Source organism: Coenobita brevimanus, chromosome 42, assembly GCF_032717465.1.
Source record: "Coenobita brevimanus isolate Jiangsu-jjx chromosome 42, ASM3271746v2, whole genome shotgun sequence".
NCBI classification, from domain to species: Eukaryota; Metazoa; Arthropoda; class Malacostraca; order Decapoda; family Coenobitidae; genus Coenobita; species Coenobita brevimanus.
The window spans coordinates 7,343,357-7,367,917 of record NC_136995.1 but is presented as its reverse complement, the minus strand read 5'-3'; the positions used below and the strand labels follow the sequence as shown (position 1 = coordinate 7,367,917).

General features: G+C 41.4%; 1 protein-coding gene across 1 annotated transcript in view; it reads right to left on the bottom strand.

The window, feature by feature from the left end:
- LOC145397635 (putative caffeoyl-CoA O-methyltransferase 2) overlaps positions 1-24,561 on the bottom strand; it is a 76,077-nt gene that overhangs the window by 35,579 nt on the left and 15,937 nt on the right. Inside the window, exon 2 of the mRNA XM_080270675.1 lies at positions 15,199-15,282. Within this exon, the coding sequence (XP_080126801.1) occupies positions 15,199-15,266 (68 nt within the window). The 5' untranslated portion in view covers positions 15,267-15,282. The remainder of the gene's footprint in view (positions 1-15,198; positions 15,283-24,561) is intronic.

Genomic DNA, 24,561 nt, shown 5'->3' with positions numbered 1-24,561 from the left:
TATCATTTTCCGCCGGCCCCAAAACTGTGGGAAATATTTTCCCCCAGAGCAGTTACACTCTCTATTTTTATCATAGTTTTCCCTGGTTAAAGGCAGAGGAAAAATAGAGACCGTTGTTAATTGTTCAAGCGGTTTTAATAACCCAGAAATGACGTTCTCTTTAATAATTCTTGTTATTGATAAATTAAATGCTACTGCGTTTAACCCCCATGGACAACTATACATTGTAAATACATGTAATTATGTGGTATTTTCCACTGACCTAAACTGCGTCTGCGCGTTAGGTGACGTGGCAAACAGGGAAAGATTCTCCTGTTAAGGCAGATGTGGAATTAAGATATTTACACAGTTAAAGGGAATATTTGGTCTAACTTTAGTTTAAGTAAAACTAAGATTAATTTGTTATATTTGCCCTGTACATATCATGATGTAATTTAACTGTATTTAGTACTGTAATTAAAATAAGAGTTGGCAACCCACAATTCGATGAAGAGTTGGCAACCCACAATTCGATGAAGAGTTCGGGCTTGCCGCGTTCACTCTCTCTGCTCCTAGTTCTCGTGGAGTTAACACACTCTGCTCCCAGACCTTGTGGAGTTAACACTCTGCTCCTAGCTCTCGTGGAGTTAGCACGGTTGTATATACACACCATAAGGACGCTTGCTTGCTCAAGCAACTTCACCAAGCAGTCTCATCGTCATCGGTTAACGATCACTCCCTTTTCACTAGCTAAGTAACCTTTATGGATTGGCAAATTCAAGGAGGGATTAGCGAAGAGATAGAAGAGAAATAGTTATTATAGGTGAGTTAAGTTTAAGATACGTTTCGCCTAACTCTGGGACTTGTTTGATTTACTTAGACAACTTTAGGGAAGAGTAACGACCTACGAGTTGTTTACCAGAAAATTCTTGCATAGCGGTGTCCCGGCAGGGATACTGACTTGGATACATTAAACATTTTTCACATTTTGGTGCCCAGAAAGAGGGCCTCGATTTGTTTAACAGAACTAGTAAACATTTTTCACACAAGATATGTAAAATTCATCCTGGAGAATTTACCAACCAACAAAGCTCCAGGTCCAGATGGAATTCCTCCAATTGTTTTGAAAAAGTGTTCCCCAGAACCTGCCTCTGTTCTAGCTAAATTATTAAGACTGCTCATACGTACTTCTTCATTCCCCAGTTCATGGAAAGAAGTCAATATCCCATCAATTACAAAAAAAGGAAGTTCCCCTGACCCCTCTGATTGCAGACTAATAGCTGTCACTTCTCTTGGTAATGTATTTGAAATTTTAATAAGCACATAGTTAAACATCTTGAAACCAACAACTTAATTAGTGATGCACAATATGGTTTTCGCCACGAAAGATCCACCATTGACATACTCAATTTTCTGACTCATACCATCTATCAGTCAATCGACCAACATGGAGAAACTCATGCAGCAGCCCTTGATAATTCTAGAGTTTTTGACAGTATGGCACCGTTCCTTCTGACCAAACTCCCTTGCTATGGAATAATGTCTCTTGTTCCTCTGCTCTCCTCATATCTCAGTGACACAAAAATAAGAGTAAAAATAGATGATGTATATTCCAATTTCCACTCAATTAATGCCGGAGTGCCACAGGCATCACTTCTGGCACCAACCCTGTTCCTAGTTCATGTTAATGATCTCACCCACAATCCCATCCATTCATATGCAGATGACTCAACACTTCACAGTTCATTCACACATGTAAATGGGTGTTTACAAAGACTAATATTTCTAACTCTCAACTCATTACAGCCATCTCCGTAAATAAAGACTTATCTACGATCAATGAATGGGGACAATACAACCTTGTCTCGATGCAATGCTAGTAAAACTAAATATATACAATTTTCTAGCAGACAGATATTGCCAGATTCGTATATTCTCTTCAGTGCTATTAATAATCCAATTTCCAAAAATACTGAAATTCTTGGTGTCTCACATAACAATGCCCTCAGCTGGACCACTCATGTCAGATCACTTGCTAAAACCACCTCAAAGAAACTTGGATTATTGTAGAGAGTCCATATCTTCTTCACTGACTAGCAGTTATCTATAATTTATGAAAGTCATGTGCACTCTCAACTTGAATATTGCTCACCCTTTGGAATGGATGTGGAGAGGTTGCACTGAAACAACTAGGCAAATTTCAGAACAAAGTTGTTGGAATTATTAACCTGCCACATCCTGACAGATTCTTCACCAGTGACCCCTCCCCCCCAATCTCGGCAGATTTTCGAAAAATTTATTTTTTGGCTAAAACCTCCGCTTTTTACGAGAAACATCGAAAATTCAGGGAGAAAGCGCTCGCATGGAGCCATGCTCCAGAAAAGACGTTTTCTATGGGTGGGGTAACTATTCCAAACCACTCAGAATAGGTAGATATTTATTTATTTGGTACTAATTTATATGTAGTACAACAGTTTTGGTTTTCACACAATAATACAGGCAGTATAAGCATTGTTTCAATCACCTAACACTTCAACATACCGCACCTTCCTTGGCGTCATTACCTCCTCATCACTTCTGCAACTTTCTTCCTCTAATGCCACGTAATATTTGTCCTCCATATCGGGAATCACTTTCGCCTTGAATTTTGTCGTCGGAGAGACCATAGCATGACATGTCTTCACTGGCCAGGTCACTGCTAACAGGTGAGTTGCTGAGAATATGGCGTGCAGGGGGGCGGGTAACGCGGGTTCAGGCAGTGTTGCCACCTGTCGGTGGGTAGAGGAAGGTCTCCCACATAAGCCTACCAAAAATCAATCGCGAAACTTGAAAAATGTGCAAATGACGGACCTCGCAATTGCAAAACGTGTAAACACGTCATCGGGAGTCACTGTGATAAAACGTTGCAACGTGTATACACGTTGACAGGACGCTTTGGGTTAATAACCCTGCTATTATGAATAAACTACTTCCCATACAAGTAAGAAGGAATATTGCCTCCTTTGCATTATTTTACAAATACTGTTATGGCAAATGCTCAGAAGCTGCATCCATCGTGATACATCTCCATGCCTTCCCTTGTGCTACACGGGCGTCTGGTTGTGATCATGATTGGAATGTCACTAAACCATATTGCAGAACTTCTGGCTATCAGAATTCTTTCATTCCCTGAACTGCATCTCTCTGGAACTCACTTCAACAAAGTTGTTTCCCCCGAAACTTCAACCTACAGCTGTTCAAGCCCAACTGTTACAGATATTTTATGAATGAAGGATGCCAGTACTGTGGTGTATGGATTAGTTTTTGTTATTCATTTGTTTTTCCTTCCCCTGTTCTGTCATTTTCTATCTGTCTATCTAATTTATCTATATCTATTTACCTATCTGTCTATCTGTCTCTCTCTCTATCTATCTATCTATCTATCTGTCTCTGTCTGTCTATCTATCTATCTATCTATCTATATACATTGTTACATAGCCTATGATTTCATCATCCTTTGTGTAATTCTAACTTACAGTGTGCTGCCTGTTTGATCACGAGCGTGTTCTGCCTCATTCCCCCCCTTCTACCTTTATAGTAGAGTAAGTCGTCCTTTCTGTTGTTCAGAGCGGGACTGTCAACTCTTTGTCTCCATGGCTTCATTTGCGCGTCCTTCTTACAAGTTGTATGAAGCTCTGCTGGCCCCTATATAATGAGCTCAGTCTCTGCATCATTGCCACTTAGATCTGCTCCTCAATTTGTTCACATCTCTGTCCTCCCCTGTACAGTTATTAGTGAGTGCTCAGGAAGTCTCCAACCATCTAGCAGCTGTGTAATTTGAGTATAAGTGTTGTTGCATTTTTTCTTGTACTGTGTAGCATAAGGTTAATTCTTAGGCCTAGTAAGGTTTTTGTAATTTGTGTAAGGGTTCTTTGTCAGTCATCTTTAATAATAGTTTGTATCTGTAATAATTTATCTTGCATTAACTGAGCATTACCTGGTGTATTTTCATTTTATCAGGGCTGACTTAGGTAAATTTACTCTTGCTAATTTCATGTTAATAGAGGCTATTGCAGTTAACCATATATTTAACCTGTTTTTTGCCATTACATTATCCTTATGAGTCCTGAATGTTTTGTTGTTAGTTTGAGCATTAAACTTTAACTTGTAATTTTACCTAACTCTTTTATTTTGAACCTGGAACTTTACGGGACAGTGGTGATTTTTGGTATTCTCACTTGAAGTGTACATTATCTTTCTCTGTTCCGTAACATAAATTTGGCGACCTCATATCAGGATATTCAGGATATTATCATAAGGATATTGCTTGATATTTTGTGACTGTTACTTATTCATGATGTCTACTATTACTATGCTTGATGAAGCCAAGGATTTTTTGTCAAATGTGCAAACAGTGTGTGATGTAGAAAACAGAACAAAGAATGAACTTAAGCTTGTTGCTCAACAATTGGGAATTGCTGTTCGCTCTCATCATTCTAAAGATCAAATTGTTGACATGATTAATGAAAGCTTGTTTAATCTAACTCCTCCAAATGAGCAAACGCAGATTGAATTAGCTAAGTTACAGCTAGCCCTGCAGGAGGCTCAGGCTAAGGAGGAGGAGTCTCGTGTTAAGGAGGCCGAATTTCAAGCACTGGCTAAGGAGGCTGAGTCTCAGGCTAAGGAGGCGGAATCTCAGGCTCGGATTCAGGAGGCACAGATACAGGCACAAGTTGAACTTGCCAGGATTCAGGCAGACCATGAGTATCGCATGAAACAAGGTGGAACTGGATCATCTAGCTCTGATGATTTTGATGTGGATAAAAATGTTAAACTTGTCCCTCCTTTTAATGAATCTGATTTAACAAAGTATTTTCAGTTGTTTGAGAGGGTAGCTACAGGTTTTAATTGGCCTAAAAAGTATTGGCCAGTACTCCTTCAAACTGTTCTCACCGGTAAAGCTCAAGTAACTTATGCATCTTTGCCTCAGGATCAATCTGATAATTATGATGTAGTTAAGAGCTTGATTCTTAAGGCCTATGAGCTTGTTCCTGAAGCCTATAGAGTAAAATTTAGGACAACTTACAAGCAAGATAAGCAATCCCATGTTGAGTATGCAAAAATCAAAGAAGATCTGTTAGAGCAGTGGTTACATTCTAAGAATATGGATTCTGATTTTGGTAAATTTAAGCAGATGATTTTGCTGCAGGACTTAAAGAGGTGTATTTATAAAGATGTAAGCCTATTTCTTGATGAGAGAAGAATAGATAATTTGTCTGATGCTGCTGTTTTAGCTGATGAATATGTTCTCACTCACAAGAGATATTCTAAAGAAAAAGGGAAAGCTGAGAGTAAGTACGTTGCCTCTACTCACAGTACAGGTAACAGGAAAGAGAATAAAGATGATGTTTCTCAGGAAGTAAATACCAGCTTCACCTCTAGATTTCAGAAAAGTAAATGTACTTATTGTAGTAAGCTTGGTCATACTACGGAGAGATATTTCAGGAGACAGCATGATGTGAACAAAAAGGAGTCTTTAAATATTCAGTCAATTGGTCTAGTGTCCAATCTTGAGAGTTCCCAGAATTCTTTAACTGAGTTAACTGAACCTGCTTTGAGGGGTAACTTAAATTCTCAGGATGGAGCTCCTCTTTTGAGCAGTAACGTGGGTGACACTCTCAAGAGTTCATGTGCTAATTTCCTGTCTGATGGTTTTGTCAGTCCTCTGGACGGTAATGACAGGAAATCAGTTAAAATATATCGTGATACAGGTGCTTGCCAATCCCTTATCCTGACCAGTGTTCTAGGCTCTAATGTTAATTCCTCTGATGAAACTGTAATCTTACAAGGTGTAGGGAATAATTAATTCTCTGTCCCTCTGTGCAGAGTGAATTTAGAGTCTGGTTTTGTTAATGGTTCCGTTATGGTTGGGTTGGTTGAGACACTCCCAATGTCAGGTGTAACTTTCTTACTTGGAAATGATATTGGTGGAAGTCAAGTGTTTCCAGCTCCTCAGTTGTCTAGTGAGCCAGTGGCTGTGTCCCAGGATTGTGATGTCCCTGATGTGTTCCCTGCATGTGCTGTCACTAGGGCTAAGTCTAAAGTTACTGGTGATTTAGAGGATAATGATGATGATGATGTTATCCTAGCTGACACTTTTCTTGCTAATTTGGACCACTCACCAGATGAGGCAGTGCCCCGTAGTGTTGATAATTTGTCTCGTCAAGGGTTGGTTGAGTTGCAGGTTGCTGACCCTGAGTTGAAAAGTCTAGCTAACTCTGCTTCCAGTGAGGAAGAGTCAGCCGGTCCTTCTACTTGTTATTATGTAAAGTCAGGAGTACTTATGAGGAAGTGGAGACCCCCCAACAGCATCAGCCGACTGTGAATGGGAGGTTGTACATCAAATTGTCATCCCTCGTGTTTGTAGGCAGGATATCAATAGAGTGGCTCATGATTCCAGTTTGGCAGGACACCTTGGAGTGAGGAAGACTGTGGCACGCATTTTGAAACACTTCTACTGGCCAGGTATCTTCAGGGATGTTTCCTGGTATTGTAAGTCTTGTCACACCTGTCAAGTTGTGGGGAAGTGTAATCAGACCGAAAAGGTTGCACCTCTAGTTCCCATTCCTCCTTTTGAGGTGCCATTCACCCGTGTGTTGGTGGATATTGTGGGCCCTCTTCCTAAGACTTCTTCAGGATTTTCTTATGTGTTGGCCCTGATTGATATGGCTACTCGTTATCCTGAAGCCATTCCACTTAGAAATATCTCAGCAAAGAACGTGGTTAAGGAAATGCTAGGGTTCTTCACAAAGTTTGGTCTGCCCAAGGAGGTACAGTCAGACCGGGGAAGTAATTTCATGTCAAATGTTTTCAAGCAGTCTCTGAAAAAGTTGGGCATCACCCAGATCACGTCTTCAGCTTACCATCCCCAGACCCAAGGAACGTTGGAGAAATATCATCAAACACTCAAATCGATGCTCAAGAAATACTGTTTGGAACATCAGAAAGACTGGGATAAAGGTCTTCCATTCGTTGTGTTTGCTGCAAGAGAATCTCCAAATGAATCACTGGGCTTCTCACCTTTTGAACTACTGTTTGGCCATGAAGTAAGAGGACCCCTTAAGCTACTCAAGGAATTGTCGGAGGAAGATGACGTCAACCTGCTGGAGTATGTGATGAAGTTCAAAGAACGGCTGTCCACTGCTTTACAGCTGGCGAGAGAGAATTTAGGAGCTGCTCAGGAGAAGATGAAGACTTGGTATGATAAGAAGTCCAGGTTACGCCACTTTCAGCCAGATCAGGTTTTGATTCTGCTACCAGTGCATGGGCAACCTCTTCAAGCCAAGTTTAGTGGCCCTTATTTCGTGGAGAAGAAACTCAGTGATGTCAACTATGTCATCGCCACACCAGATCGTAGAAAGAACAAGCAACTATGTCACATCAACATGCTAAAGTTATATCACAGGCGGGACGAAAATAATCCAGTCTGCACTGTAGCTGTTCCACCTGAGTTTGCAAGTGAAGCTCTCCCATGCAGTATGTGCCTGAGTGATAGTTTGGGGAAGAATCCTGATATCATGAATGACCTCCAGACTAAGCTTTCTCATCTACCTCCCAAGGAAAGGCAGGAGTTTTCGGCATTACTGCAGGAGTACCCGCAAGTGTTCCGTGCCATTCCAGGAAGAACTACTGTGTTGATGCATGATGTCGATGTTGGAGACGCAAAGCCAATTAAATTGCCTCCTTACCGTGTGAACCCAGTGAAAGTTCCTCTCATCCAGAAGGAGCTTGGCTACCTGTTGGACCACAAGATGATTGAGCCCTGTCAGAGCGAGTGGAGTTCTCCTGTCACTCTGGTCCCTAAGCCAGGTGGGTCACAGCGGCTTTGCATTGACTACAGACGTGTTAATCAGATAACTAAAACAGACACTTACCCTCTCCCTTGCGTGGAAGATTGCATAGACAAGATCGGAAAGGCTAGGTACATAAGTAAGTTTGATTTGTTAAAGGGATACTGGCAAGTACCTATGACTGAACGTGCTAGGGAGATCTCATGTTTTGTAACACTAGGAAAGAAAATGTTATTGCAGATTGCTTATCTAGACTTTAGACAGATTGTTTTAGAGTAATAAGAAATTTCCTTCGTAAATTTCTTTTTCTTTGTGGGGAGGTGTTACATAGCTTATGATTTCATCATCCCTTGTCTAATTCTAACGTACAGTGTGCTGCCTGTTTGATCACGAGCGTGTTCTGCCTCAGTCCCCCCCTTCTACCTTTATAGTAGAGTAAGTCGTCCTTTCTGTTGTTCAGAGCGGGATTGTCAACTCTTTGTCCCCATGGCTTCATTTGCGCGTCCTTCTTACAAGTTGTATGAAGCTCTGCTGGCCCCTATATAATGAGCTCAGTCTCTGCATCATTGCCACTTAGATCTGCTCCTCAATTTGTTCACATCTCTGTCCTCCCCTGTACAGTTATTATTGAGTGCTCAGGAAGTCTCCAACCATCTAGCAGCTGTGTAATTTGAGTATAAGTGTTGTTGCATTTTTTCTTGTACTGTGTAGCATAAGGTTAATTCTTAGGCCTAGTAAGGTTTTTGTAATTTGTGTAAGGGTTCTTTGTCAGTCATCATTAATAATAGTTTGTATCTGTAATAATTTATCTTGCATTAATTGAGCATTACCCAGTGTATTTTCATTTTATCAGGGCTGACTTAGGTAAATTTACTCTTGCTAATTTCATGTTAATAGAGGCTATTGCAGTTAACCATATATTTAACCTGTTTTTTGCCATTACATTATCCTTATGAGTCCTGAATGTTTTGTTGTTAGTTTGAGCATTAAACTTTAACTTGTAATTTTACCTAACTCTTTTGTTTTGAACCTGGAACTTTACGGGACAGTAGTGATTTTTGGTATTCTCACTTGAAGTGTACATTATCTTTCTCTGTTCCGTAACAATATATATATATATATATATATATATATATATATATATATATATATATATATATATATATATCATCAGCCATTACAAGTCCACTGCTGAACAGTGGCCTTCCCCAACCTTCTCCACTAATTCCATGACTAAGCCAATCTTTGTCACGTTTTTCCTGCAAATTTCTCTCCCTCATCTCTCCACCTCCTGTCTGGCCTTTTTCTGCTACGCTTACAATCTCTTGGTGTCCCGACAGTCAACTCTTGCTCCATCGGTTATCCCTTATTCTTGCTACATGGCCTGCCCACCTCCATATCTGTTCTTTTATAACTTCTATAATATCTTTGACTTTAGTCTGCTCTCTCACCCAGGTTGATGTTTTCCTGTCGCTTAAAGATATTCCCGACACTGACCTTTCCATTGCTCTCTGAGAATGGATTAATTTATTTTCCATCGATTTTGTCAGTTTTCAGGTCTCACAACCATAAGTAAGAGCTGGAAATATACATTCGTTATATACTTTTCTTTTCATACAAACTGGCAAGCTACTTTTCATAATGTCTCTATGTTTACTGAAAGCGTTCCATCCTATTGTAATGAGTCTTTTCATTTCGCTATCATTATCTTTAATTAATTTTAGTATTTGTCCCAAGTAATTATACTCCTCGACTTCTTCAAGAATGTCTCCACTTACTCTGATGACACTCATTGGTGTTGTGGATTAAACATTACTTTAGTTTTACTTGGGTTCATCTTTAGCCCTACATTGAGACTTACTCTGTTTAGGCGATTTAGCATTCCTTGCAATGACTCTGCTGTTTCTGAAATTAGTACAATTTCATCTGCAAATCTTAAATGATTTAGCTTTTCTCCATCTATGTTCATTCCTTAGTTTTCCCAGTCTAGCTTTCAGAAAATACTTTCTAGGCATGCTGTAAATATTTTTGGTGAAATTGTATCTCCTTGACGCACGCCCTTCTCAATCTTAATTTTTCCCGAGTCCTTATGTAATTTATGTGTAGCAGTTCCCTCTTTATATATGTTTTCGAGCAGTTTTACAATGTTCTCATTCACTCCTTGTTCTCGCAATGAATTTATAATTGCTATATGCTCCACCGAGTCGAAAGCCTTTTCGTAATCAACAAAACCTAAGCTCAGTGGTTTATTATATACTGTAGTTTTCTCAGTTAGCTGATTCATTGTGTGTAGATGATCAGTAGTCGAATATCTGCTTCGGAATCCTGCCTGTTCACGAGGTTGGTTTCTTCCGAATTTGCAATGATTCTGTTCGTAAGGACTTTAGAGAAGAGTTTGTAAATGACTGATAATAAGCTAATGGCTCGATAGTTACTAAGATCTTTTGAATCACCTTTTTTGTAAAATATAATAACTATAGCATTACACTATGTTTTGGAAATTTTCTTCTTTTTTATACATTGAGTAAATAAGTGGGCAAGCCAATTTTGTACTTCTGCTTCTGCATCGAACAGTAAATCTGCTACTGTTCCATCTTCTTCCGGAGCTTTCCCTCTTTTCACATTTTTAAGAGAAATATTTACTTCGGCTGGTGTTACATCAGATATTTCACTTGTGTCAACTGAAAAGTTAGCTATTGGTGCTACAGTCTTTGATGTATACAGTTCTTTGTAAAATTCTTCAAGTCTCTTCTGCATCTTCTCTCTGCATTTAATGGCTTCATCGTTTTTGTCTTTCAGTGATGTAATATGTTGCTTTCCTAGTGGCATTTTACTTCGGACCTGTTTCAGACTTTTCCCTTTTTTGATGGTTTCTTTCATCTGATCCATGTTTCTCTTTCTTTTTTCTTCCCTTTGTCTTTTGTTGATAAGCTTATTTAATTCCTCTAGCTCTATTTCATCTATCTTTGTTTTTACTTTCATTTCATTTCCTTTTTTCATATGCTGGAGTGTTTTTTCTGAATATTTTTTTACTTTGGTTGTATTAGGTTTTCCTGCTACTCGTACCTCTGCTGATTCTCTTAGCACTTTTGTTAATCTATCATTCAGCTGATCAATGTCACATTCAACTTTACTTAGGGCCTGAAATCTGTTCTTTATTTCCAACGAAAGGCTACTGTGTTTTCATTTACTTTTTTATCTTTAATCATTTTCTTTCTTTCACTTTTGAAACTAAATCCGGCTGTGCAACCCACCGTTTTATGGTCACTTCCGATTTTTACTTTGTTGATAACTGTGACATTTGTGATTGTGTTATTCTTATCTGCTATAATGAAGTCGATTTCATTCTTTGTTTCTCCATTTGGGGTTCTCCAGGTCCACTTTCTCCCTGTTCTTTTGTGAAAGAATGTGTTCATTATTCTCATGTTATACTTTTTAGCCTAGTTTACCAGCATTTCTCCTCTTTCATTCCTTTCTCCCACTCCAAATTTTTCCAGACATGCTTCTCCAGTTTTTTACTTTCCAACTTTTGCACTGAAGTCTCCAATGAGTATAGTTTATGTGGTCTTTTCTTCTTCCATAATCTGGGAGATGTCGTCATGGAATGTTTAAATTTCTTTATCTGAGCTTTGAGAAGTTGGTGCATATACCTGTATTACTTTCAAGGTATATTTTTTGCACAGTCTAATTACAACTAATGCTGCTCTGTCAGATACGCTGCTGAATTTAACAATGTTGTCTGCAAGATTCCTGTTAATTAGAAATCCTACACCACTTACTGTTTCATTTTGCCTTCCTCTGTGGTAAAATAGGTGGTTGCTGTCTTCGAGTTGAATAACTTTTTCTTCTTTTCTGTGAGTCTCACTGATACCTACAATATCCCAACTAATGTTTTCCAGTTCAGACATTAAGTTATCAAGTTTGTAATCTTCTGCGAGGCTTCTTATATTGTATGCATAGATCTTCATGGATTTCAGATCGTTTAATATCCCAGTCTCTAACTTGCCAACACAGTGCCTAATCACTTCCGGTGGGAAACTGGCCGTAAGCACAGGATGCAGTGCGGTTGGACCTCTAATAGACGATGATCCAACAGGAAAGCCTGTCAAATAATTTGCAATGGAACTCATGTTTTGGTTGGGAGGATTGTGGCAAATAATCTCACCTCCCTGCCACATAGTTTCTGGTGAGATGTAATTTTTGTGCCACCTTATTCATTATATTCAGTGGAGCCCTATATACTTACAGGGGATCCCATGGTACGCACCGTCTAACACGGTACCTCGTATATCTCCAAGGCTATCCCCTATCTGCTACCCGGGGACGCGCCAGGTAGCAGTGAGATCCTGCCCCTGAATGTATATATATTAGGGTGGGGCAAAAAATTTAAATTTGACGAAACATGACTATTTTGAAGACCTATAGTATGTTTGCACATGAACTAACTGTATTTTTTTTTTAAATCAGTCGGTGGTACTCCAGCAACTTTCAATTTAGTTTTTACGGCACTGATGCTCCAAGCATTCAGTGATTACAGGTGATTGGCAACTCTATAAATGATAACCCATTGTTTTGCATTTCTGTTACCAACTACACGAACTGGTACTGGTTTACAGTTTTGAATTTTGTATGAGTTTGTGTATATTACTGGAATCATGGCCAGTTGCAGCACACGAGAAAGCACGAAAGACTGTTTTCGGCTCATCACACAGTCTTCCGGTAAATCAGTTGCCCACTAGCTGTGATGTCATAAGGGCATATTTGGAACATAAATCCACAAATCCGTCTTTGAGCACCCAAGCCTATGCGGAAACTGTTGCACTTGAAGTAGCAGAAATTTACGATACAGCTTCCATCTCGCCTGTTGATTACACCAGTGTTGTTATTCGTGTGAAACGCCCGATTGCAAAGGCATAAAAGCTTAGGAAATATCCAGTGAGCAAAAGGACTTCCAACACCTACAAAGAGAATCTCGCCAGCTTTGACACTTTATTTGACATTAGTTGTTGCAAATGTTTAAAAAACTTCAAAGGACGTGAGAGGTCTGAGGGTCATTGCACTAGAGCAGACAAGACATCGCCTGAGGAGTGGCCTTTCTGGGTTAACCAAAATAGTTGCAGAGAAATGTATATTGGTTGAAGAGACCGGAAGAAGACAGCACAAAATAAGTGTGCAGCATACAGAGTGATGAAAAGGAAGCTCTATGAAGAGTTCACTAGAGATACTAAACAAAATACTGGAGATATAAGGACAACATGTATTGACGAAATTCATGCCCGTGATGAACAATATGATCATTATGTTGATGATGATACTGCAGAAGTAGATGGAAGCAAACAGTCAGAACAGTGTCAGAACAGATTAGTCTATCCTGATCTGAGTCGTGTAGCTGATCGATGTCAAGTAAGCAATAGAGACATCTGCTCCATTGTGAATGCAACACTGAAAAATATGAATATTCTTTGTGAAGAGAATAAAGTTGATCCCAGTAAACTCCTTCGTCAGAGAAAATACTGGCGAGATGTCACATTGCAACAGTATAAAAATGACTTGTAGGAGATCGTTTGCATGGGTTTCGATGCAAAAATCGATCAGACGCTCAAGAAAACCCCAGATGGTCAGATATTCGTGAAGGAAGATCACTACTCAGTAGTTGCATTTCCTGACGCCGTTTACATAGACCACGTTTCTCCCGAGGTGGAAGAGCAGCAGATATTACCAAGGAAGTCATGTATGTCATTCGAGGAACAAATTCAACAGATTCGTTGCGAGCTATCGTTTGTGATGGGACAAAATGTCAATACTAGAAAGAGAAATGGAGTGATCCGTGAGCTTGAAACACAGCTTGGCAGACCACTACAGTGGCTTGTTTGTTTGTTGCATCTTGTTGAAATCATTTTCCGATGGTATTTCGAGGCAGTTAATGGTTCGACAAACAGGTCCACGAGGCTGCAGAGGAGAAGTAGGTCAATCGTTTGAATTTGACCCAAAAGATCTTCAAGTTGGTTATGAACGTACTGCTGGAAAAACTTGCATTTCACCGGAAGAAGTTGTAAGTGATCTCAGCAAAGATCAGGGCTACCTGTACCGTGCATGTTTAGCAGTGCAATTGCCAAGTGGAGATACTAATGAATGTGTGGGGCCATCTGCACCACCAGGACCGCTAAATCATGCCAAGTGGCTTACGGAAGCTAATCGCGTACTGCGACTTTACATATCAAAGGAGCAACCATCACCAACCCTAAAACGTCTCGTTTCATTCACTGTGAACCGCTATGCTCCAGTGTGGTTCAGGGTGAAAGCCAACAGCTCGTGCCAGGATGGAGCCAAAAATTTCTTCTTCATGGTGGAGCTCCTTCAAAAGCTGCCGTTGGAGGATCAGGCGATCAATCGTCCCGTGCTTGCCAATAATAGCTACTTCTGTCACCCAGAGAACATCATGTTGTCAGCTTTTGCTGATGATGTTGGCGTACGCCCGATGGCGATCAAGTTGATGAAACAAGTTTAGATGAATGAGAATGATGACCAAGCCTCAATTAGAATATTTGAAAAATCGACACCGAAGATAAACTTCGATGCCAAGAAGTACAGTGAGCTGGTGGAGCTTTCTTCTGCCACAGTTCCTCCATTGCTTAAGAACAGACTGGACCAAATGGACGAAAGCCAACCCATCGTACTGGACGTATACCCTTGCCATTCCCAAGGAGTGGAACGCTGCGTCAAGGACGTCACATCCGCCACAAGTAAAGTTCTGTATTTGGGCATGAATCACTTCATAGTATGCTCGTCCAATGTAAGCAGCTTGTTCCCGAAGCGTGCAAGTAAACAAGACTTTTGATGTGTACAACTGTTCATGTCATTTCTACTGTTCTTTTTCTTTTTCATGAAATAATGCCATTCATATGATTTGAATACATTTATTTCAACTTTTACTTTTATTTTTAAAATTGAAAAATAACACAATTTGCATTTCAGTTCATAAAAAATAGCATGTGTTTCTAAGTTTTCTAAGAAATAACTCTATTTCCAGAATCAAGTTGCTGGAATGAGCACGTATATATCGAAACATTTTTTTTCGTAGTGTTACTATCATTGTAAAGGAGCACCATTCTGACTCTGTTTCAACCTGGGAACCCTAAGTTGGTTCCTTTCGACCAGCCCTATCTATCTATCTATCTATCTGTATATCTCTATCTATCCATCTATCTATCTATCTATCTATCTATCTATCTATATATACAGTATATATCTATATCTATATCTATCTATCTATCTATCTACAGAGACGTGTTTGAAATATAGAAAGAAAGAAACTAAGGAAATACAGTCAAATTTTGTTTGTGTAAGTGAGATGTAAAGTAAGTAAGTGAAAATGATCCAGGTTACTAACCTGATCGAATGCTGAACTGTGTACTGCACCAAAGGGTCACTGCTGGCGTAGCTCTTCAGTCCAGCCATCTTGACATCAACAAATCTGTGGAATTAATCGGTGATATTAGTTAATCAGTCGTAGAGAGAGGGGGGTGTGAGTTGGGAGCGGGGCAGTGAAATGGCGGGGGACAGGGCGATTTGGAGGCGATTTGTTTGTGGCCACCCCAAACGTGATTGAGGCGTCTGGCAATAGATAGATAGATAGATCAACATTCAAGTAAGAAAACCAGTGACAGCAACATATCTTTGCATGAACACATCAACAGAACAGTCAGAGCATCACATCAGTGACATCGATACATCACTGCAACAAAACATCAGCTGTACAATGTCAGTGACATCAACACCTGAACACAACAATAACAATACATCAAGTAGCATCAACACCTTCGTGACAGCAGTTCATCAACGTATCAGGTGACAACAAAGCACCACACATCAGAGTTGGTCCAGCCACCGTGCCAGCAAGTCCGTAAGCGAGCTAGTGAACCTTGGCGCGCCGATCCCGCAGACTTCACCATGGCTCGTACATCTGCTGATGCTTTCGACCCGTTGAGGGGAGCATCCAACAGCAGATCGGAGCTATCGGGAGCCCAGAAGATCAGGGGAACTGTTCGTTGGTACAACGTGAAGGCCGGGTACGGTTTCATCACGTGCCAGGACACTGGTGCTGATGTTTTCGTCCCTCGCCGTTCGATCGTTGTACCAAACGAGCAGCACCGCCAACGCTCTCTTGGCGAAGGTGAGACGGTGGAGTTCAGTCTTTCACAGTCTCCCAAGGGTCCTGTGGCCAGGGATGTCTCTGGGCCGGGGGGTGTAGCTGTGCAGGGCTCTGTCCATGCATGGCGACGCCCCACGGCCCAGAGACGCCGGCCTCAGGATCCTGGGAGATCTGGGAAGATGGACACCATTGTTGCGATGTGCATCGCGACGGCGAAGGCTTTCTGTGGTGATGACAGAGCGGCCCTGCGCATTCTCCTCCCTCGGATTTTCGAGGAGAATGGGTTGCCACGCATTGTCATCCCCGAGAGTTTCGCCCACGATGTCCGTCCCGCCTCTCGTCAGAAGCGTCAGCCCCGTCCTCAGCAGCCTGTCCAACCTCGCACAACACCGCGAAAACGGCTGCAGTTGGATGCTCCTCTTAACAGAGGGACTGCCACCATTCCCGACGACCCGGCACCGAACCTGGACCTCGAACCAACTACTGATCACCACGCCACGCCATCGGCAGCTGAGGAGGACACGGAGACCATCCCCGACCCTCCAGACACCCTAGATCCTCCTGCCATTGACGATGGTGATGAAGACACCACCATGGAAACAGGCTCTGCATCCCCTCTGCCACCAACTGAAACCATCAAGAAGAAGAAGAAGGGGAAGAACAAGAAGAGGAAGGCAGAACAACTTGCCCCCTCCATCAACTCGACACTCGACCTGCCTGCATCCACCACCGCCACGAACGTCAGCCCTCAGGAACAAGCAAGAGCCCGCATCAGAGACATTTTGCCACCCCTCCATCCCACCATCAAGCAACGTCTCGACTCGTTATCCTTCGACGAACTCTTCGATCAGAGAGACAGCTACTGGGACAACAACTTCTCAGATGCACTCGATGCCCTACTAAGACTCGCGACTCCAGTGTCATTTCAAGAACAACACGAACGATGCCTGGAAGAAATTATAGACACTCACCCCGACGACACAGCGATAATGAACTACATTGTAAACCGGATCGAACACGAACGACAACAGCATCTTCACTGACCGGGCTAATGTATGGCCCGGCCTGCACTATAGGTGCAGGAAATCTACGAACGAACGAACGAACACCACACATCCTTGATTGCATCAAATCAGTAACGTCAAAACATCATGCTCATCAGAAAAGCTGTTGACATGAATACATCAGTAAAATCAATACGTCAGTGACATCAACACATCAATGACATCTGCACAACATGACACTCACATTAGTGACAACACATCAACACATCACTGGTACAGACACCTCGATGGCAGCAGTGCATTAAAATATCAGCATTAAGCACATTAGTGATACTACATGTGACAGCAAGACACCACTGACAATCACACATCAATGGTATTAACACATTACTGGCATCAAAACATCAGTGGCATCAATATTTCAGTAACCTCAAGACAACAATGAGATCATCACAACAATAAGAGAAGTAGTTTTTTTGTTTTTTTTCAAGAATACTCCCCCGGTGTCCATGCTTGTCGTGAAAGGCGACTAAAAGGATTGGCGGAGGGTTAGTGCCCCGCCCCGGAAAACAACTAACTAAAAAGACAAACAATAAGCCTCGGACAAGGACTGACCAAAAGATGACGACCAAGGACCGGACAAAGGACATGGTTATCGAAGCTTGGAATGTAAGGGGAGCGATTGATGAGGTGAAAGGGAGAGAGATTGTCCAGGTGCTTGAGGGTGCGAAAGTTGATGTATGTGAAATAACTGAAACGAAATGGGGAGGTGAGAGTGAGAAAGAATGGGAGTATGGATGTGGTATATGTGCAAGAGTAGGTGAGAATGAGAGGGCAAAAGAGGGAGTATGTATAGTTGTGAGTAAAAGATGGAAGAAGAGCATAAGAGAGTATGGATCAGTTGGGTCAAGGATTATGTGGGTAAGATTGAAAGTTGGAATACAAATGTGGGCGATTGTGTGTGTGTATGGGCCAACGCAAGGTCGTGCAAGTAGAGTGAGAGAAGAGTTCTGGAAAAATTTGGAAGTGTGCATGGAAAAGTTTGGAAGGAATGAGAGAGTGTTTTTGATCGGCGATATGAATGGTAAAGTAGGGAATGTGAAGGTGGATGGAATAGTCGGTGAGTGGGGTGTGCCTGCTGAGATAGATAAGAATGGCAGTGCGTTAGTAAACAATTGTTCTGGGAGGGGGTTGGTGATAGCCAATACCCTCTTCAGGCACAAGATGATCCACATGTATACATGGCGAGAGATGAGAAGGGTGGGTGGTGAACTGAATGAAAGGAAGACAATGATTGATTATGTGTGTGTGGATGAAAGGATGCGAAAATGTGTAATGGATGCAAGAGCTTATAGAGGTTGGGGGAGTGGACTTTCTGACCACTACTTGGTGGCGGCCAGAGTCAAGGTCCAATTAGGATGGAAAAATAGAAGGGAGGGAGGGACGGGAAGAAGGAGTATTTGTAAGGAGAGTAGAAAGGTTACAAGAGGATGAGAAAAAGGCAGAGTATAAGAGAAAAGTGGAGGAACGATTTGGCAAATATGAATTGGAGCAGAAGGGGGACGTGGAAGGTGTGTCCAGGATATTTACAGAAGAAATATGTCCAGCATGTGATGTGGTCTGTGGGATGAAGAGAAGACGGAAGGGTGTGCAAGGAACAGCGTGGTGGAATGAAGAGGTAAGACAGGCTGTGGCACAAAATAAGAAAGCATACAATGAATGGATGAGAAATACGGGCGTGGAAGAAGTTGATAGGCGGAAGAGAGAGTTAGATGTAGAAAGAAAGAGAGAGGTGAAAAGATTAGTAAGAGAGAGTAAGAAGAGAGCGGATGAGGAATTTGGAAGGAACTTGAGTGTAAAGTGGAGGGACTGTAAGAAAATGTTCTGGAGAGGTGAAAAGAGTAAGACAGGGTGGAAGTGAAGTTAGCAGGGGAGTGAAAGATAAAAATGGTAGATTACTAATGGAGAAGGGAGAAAAAGTGAGCAGATGGAGAGAACACTTTAAGGAATTGTTGAACATAGAGGATGGAAGTAATGCGAGTATAAGTGGCTGGGGAATGGCTGGGAGGAGGAGGGAGGTGAGAAGACAGGAAGAAATCAGTAGGATAGAAGTTGAGGAAGCAATGAAGAAAGTTAAATTGGGGAATGCCCCAGGAATTAATGGAGTGTGTGGTGAAATGCTGAAGTATAGGGGAGAGATAGTAGTAGAATGGATGTGGAAAATCTGCAGATTTGCCTGGGAGGAAGGTAGAGTCCCGGAGGATTGGAAGTCAGGTATAATTATTCCCTTGTACAAAGGAAAATGGGAAAAAGAAGTGTATGGTAATCATAGGGGCATCTGTCTTCTTAGTATAATAGGAAAAGTGTATGGTAGGATACTTATTGACAGAGTTAGAGAAAGAACAGTGGAATTAGTTGGAGAAGAACAGGGAGGCTTTAGGAAGGGAAGAGGTTGTGTAGATCAGATATTCATTCTTAGATCTTTAGTGGAAAAGTTTCTAGAGAAGGGAAAGAAGCTGTATGCGGCTTTCATGGATTTGGAGAAAGCATATGACAGGGTGGATAGACAAGGATTGTGGAAAGTATTAAGAATATATGGAGTAGATGGGAAGTTGTTGAATGCTGTGAAGAGTATGTATGATGGTGCTAAGGCTGCAGTGCATGTGGATGGTGAACTGAGTGAATTTTTCTCTTTGAAGGTTAGGTTGAAACAAAGATGTGTCATGTTTCCATGGTTGTTCAATCTATACATGGATGGGGTAATAAAAGAGGTACAAGGTAGGGTAGTGGATGTTGGAGTGGCCCTGGTGAGAGAGGGTAGTGTTTGGAAAATCCCCGTACTGTTGTTTGCAGATGATACTGTGTTGTTGAGTGAAGACGAAGGAGAGCTGCAAGGCTTGGTGGATGAGTTTGGGAGAGTTTGTAAGAAACGGAATCTAAAGGTGAATGTAGGGAAGAGTAAAGTGATGGTCTTTGAGAGAGGTGAAGTCAGTGAATGTACAGTGAGGTTGGATGGTAAGGAATTGGAAAATGTGAGTACGTTTAAGTACTTGGGTAGTGTGATGAGTAAGGATGGAGGTTTGGAGGGTGACGTGCTTGAAAAGGTACAGCAGGGAGAAAGGTTGCTGGTTCCTTGAAAGCAGTGATAAGCAGAGAAGTGAGCATGGAAGTGAAAAAGTTACTACATGACAGTATTGTGATACCATCTCTAACGTATGGAAGTGAAGCTTGGACGTTGCTGGAAAGACACAAGTCAAGAGTGAGAGCAGTGGAAATGAGTTATTTAAGAGGAGCCTGTGGAGTCACATGGAGAGACAGGCTGACAAATGAGAATATAAAGGAGCATTGTGGTGTAGATGTGGATGTTGTAGGAAACGTTAGGAGGAATACACTGAGGTGGTTTGGCCATGAGGAGAGAATGGAGGGTGAAAGACTGACGAAGGGAGTGTATGTGAGTGAGGTGGAGGGGGGAAGAGGGAGGGAGAGGCCGAGGATGAGGTGGAGGGATGGGTTGGAGAGGTATATGAGAGAGGGGGGTGTGAATTGGGAGCGGGGCAGTGAAATGGAGGGGGACAGGACGACGTGGAGGCGATTTGTTTGTGGCCACCCCGAACGGGATTGAGGCGTCTGGTAATAGATAGATAAATAAATAGACATCTGTGGTACTATCATATCAGTGACATCAACACATTAGTGACATCACGTGACACCAACACATTAGGACATCAACATATTAATGCTGTCAGGACAACAGTGACATCAGCATATCAAACATCAGCGGCATCAACATATCGGTGACATCGCCACGTAAAAAGAAGTGCCATCAATATATCAATGGCATTAGCACAACGGCGACTTTCAGTGCGTCATTGAAATCAGTACATTTGTAGCATTAACGCGTCGGCAACATCCACACATTTATTAAATTAGCACACCAGAGACATTAACACAACAGTTCAGTGACATCGCCACATTACTGACATTAAGTAAGTGGCATCAACGCATCAGTGACAATACGGGTACACCGAGACAACAGTGACATCAACATATCAGTGGCATCAATACATCAGTGGCTTTAACACATCAATGACATTAACACATCAGTGGCACCAACTCATCAGTGGCATTAACATAACGCATGAGTGGTATAAATACATTAATGACTAACACATCAGTAGAACTACTGCAAAGTGACCCGAGGTCACAGCACCCCGCCTGCATCAGCTGAACTGGGGTCTAAGTCACTTAGGGTGAAAGGAAAACTGGGTAAATGAATTTTATGACTTGATAATTGCACTGAAACCAAATGAAATGGTAGTTTATGAGATATAAAACTTTAAAATTTGATCGACCTTGAGGCTGTCCTTTCAAGGTCATCCAAAGTCACATCTTAAGGTGCTAACAGAATCTCCATATATGACTTCCTATGAGTGATAATAGTAGCCATGTGCCTATCACCGTTTGGCTGATTTAAGCTGTCAAAATATGCGTGATCTTGTCTTTAACCTTTCAAGGTCACCCAAGGTCAAATGTAATGGTGCCAATATAATCCCCATATATGACTTCCTATTAGTGATTTTGAGTAACCATGTGTCTGTCTCTCACCGTTTGCCTCCTATGGCACTTTGAAAAATTTGCTTCCTATCTTTATCAGGGGATATAACTTTGGAAGAGGTAGCAAAATCTATAAAAGAGTTAAAGAATTTTAAGGCCCCAGGTGAGGATGGAATATTCCCTGAAATGCTTAAGGTGGAAAATGACGAGTTGATGAATGCGCTTTTGAAACTTTTCAATGTGGCTTGGGATAATGGTGGAATTCCAGAAGAGTGGAAAAATGGAGTGATTATAAAAATACCAAAAAAGGGAGATTTAAGTGTGTGTGGCAATTGGAGGGGGATAACTTTGACACCTGTTGTTGCAAAAGTCTTTTCCAAAATCTTGTTGAACAGAATAGAGCCGGTAATTGATAAAATTTTAAGAGAAGAACAAGCGGGATTTAGAAAGGGTCGAGGTTGTAATGATCAGATTTTTATTGTAAGGCATCTAATGCAACAAGCTAATGAGATGAAAATGCCACTTAACATGTGTTTTGTGGATTTTGAAAAGGCGTTTGATAGTGTTTCACGTGGAGCTATGTTGAAAATTATGAGATTCTATGGTATACCAGAAAAGTTTGTAAATATTATTAGAAGCCTGCATGAAGGTACTTTTTGTAAGGTAATGGTGGGTGGTTCTTTGAGTGATTCATTTCAAGTTAGGTCAGGAGTGATTCAAGGAGGAGTTCTTTCGCCATTGTTGTTTGTTTTGGTTATGGATTATGTTATGAAAAAGGTTGTAAGGAGAACAGGTGCAGGAATTAACTGGAAAGAAAATAAGAAGCTGATGGTTTTGGACTATGCTGATGATATTGTACTGATTTGCGGAAGTATTTACGAGATGCAGAGGGTGCTAGATTGTCTGGTGGAGGAAGGAGAAAAAGTGGGATTGGTAATAAATTGTGGAAAGACTGAAATTATTAATATGAACATGGAGAACCAAATCGATTGTGTAATTGGGAATAATGTGGTGAAGAATGTAGAAAACTTTAAATATCTGGGAACGATTGTATCATCTAATGGATCATTAAACAATGAAATTGAGGAGAGGATTAGACAGGCTTGGCGAGCTGTTGGAATGTTGAAATCTGTTTGGAATAATAATATGCTTTCGGTACATACTAAAGTGAAAATTTACAAGTCCATGGTTAGACCAATTTTAATTTACGGGCATGAGTCATGGTACAGTACAATTGCAACAGATCAGAAAGTATTAGGATTTGAGAATAAAATACTGAGGAGGATTCTTGGGGTAAAGTGGCAAGACAGAGTTACAAATGAAAGAGTAAGGGATATTACGAGAGTGGAACCAGTTAATGAATATGTGAGACTGTCTCGCTGGAAGTGGCTGGGGCACATATACAGAAAAGAAGGTTGTTTAATACAGGATGTGCCAGAGTGGATTGCTAGAGGAAGAAGAGGTAGAGGTAGGCCGAGGGAAACCTGGTTGAGGACAATGAAAAAAGAAGCAGGAGAGGAGTGTTGGTGGGACCTGAAGGAGATGGCAAGAGACAAATATTGGTGGAGAGAGTTCATTGAGGCCCTATGCATCCCGTGGGGTGCCACAGGAAATGATTGATTGATTGATTGATCTTTATCATCGAGTCTAAGATTTCGAAATCCCAAGTCCCACCCTTAACACTGGGGCATTTTCATCAAAATCGCATCACTTCCTCGATGAGTCATACCTAACCTCAGTGCAAAGTTTGATGATGATCCGTTCATTGGTTATAGATATAGTCGATGCACAGACCAACAAATACATAAGTGATTAATTAATGAATAAATAAATAAACGCCGACGATCACATACACCCCTTCCGCAATGAACTGCGGGCCGGGTGAATCAACACATCAGTGCCGTTAACACATTAACGCATGAGGAATGCAAATCATGAAACAGGTAAAAGGTTCTATAATGCTAGAATTTCGGCTGTTGTGCAACATAAAACTAATGGATCTATTATAGTCGTGGCAAAAAAATTCACTTCCCCCACGAGAGAGAGAAAGAATTTTTCCTAAAACAATAACTTTGGATACTAGTTGTGAAAACACAGTGCTTTATTCCCTCGTGGTTCTTTGTTAAATCTCCGCAACGCTCATCAGTAAACTGTCTTAGGGCCCGTTCACACCAATGCCGGAACCAGACATATTGTGGTGCGGATTGTCCGACCACCAGCGTCGGAAACAAACGGCCGTGGTAACAACCATTAAAATATTTCATGAACCTGGTGAAGCGTTCACACCGGTGGTCCGAATAATCTCAGAATCTTTCTGCGCATAAAAGTGCGCACCTCGTTTGTCCGTTTGATTCCGACGTTATGTGGAGCTGTGTGACGACCATTCGTTCTTCTGCAGATATTGGTTTCCTGTAGTTTGTTTCTTCCTTCTTTAGATGATCTTTGCAAAGATTCAACAGGTGGCGAAATGTCTGCGGTTTCATTCGAATATACTTCACACATCTATGTTCGTCATCAAGTATTTGGGGAAAGAGGTGGCGATATTCACCCAGTGATGTTCGTGTCCTGTTAATGTGATGCACCCAGTAGTTACGTTGTTCATATCTCTGTTTCCTCCTATGAAGCCAGAGTAACAAAAGTTTCCTACACCTACTTGACAGCTCCATGTTACCACCTTGACCGTTGGTCTGACACTACCACCCACCGCAATTCTGCGTCCAGTGAGAACACCTTTTCCGGCAGGGGATTTGGTGGGAAACCTTGGTCGCATTTTTCTGCGCCGCAAGATTCTGAGATTATTCGGACCACCGGTGTGAACTCTTCACCAGGTTCATGAAACATTTTAATGGTTGTTACCACAGCTGTTTGTTTCCGAAGCTGGTGGTCGGACAATTTGCGCCGCAATATATCTGATTCCGGCATTGGTGTGAACGGGCCCTTAATCTAACGCCAAACAGTTTGACACATCTAACAGCGAGTTAGAGGAGTCTTAATGCTATGATACTGTTAATGATTCAAAGCTGAAACAACTCTAATATTTTTT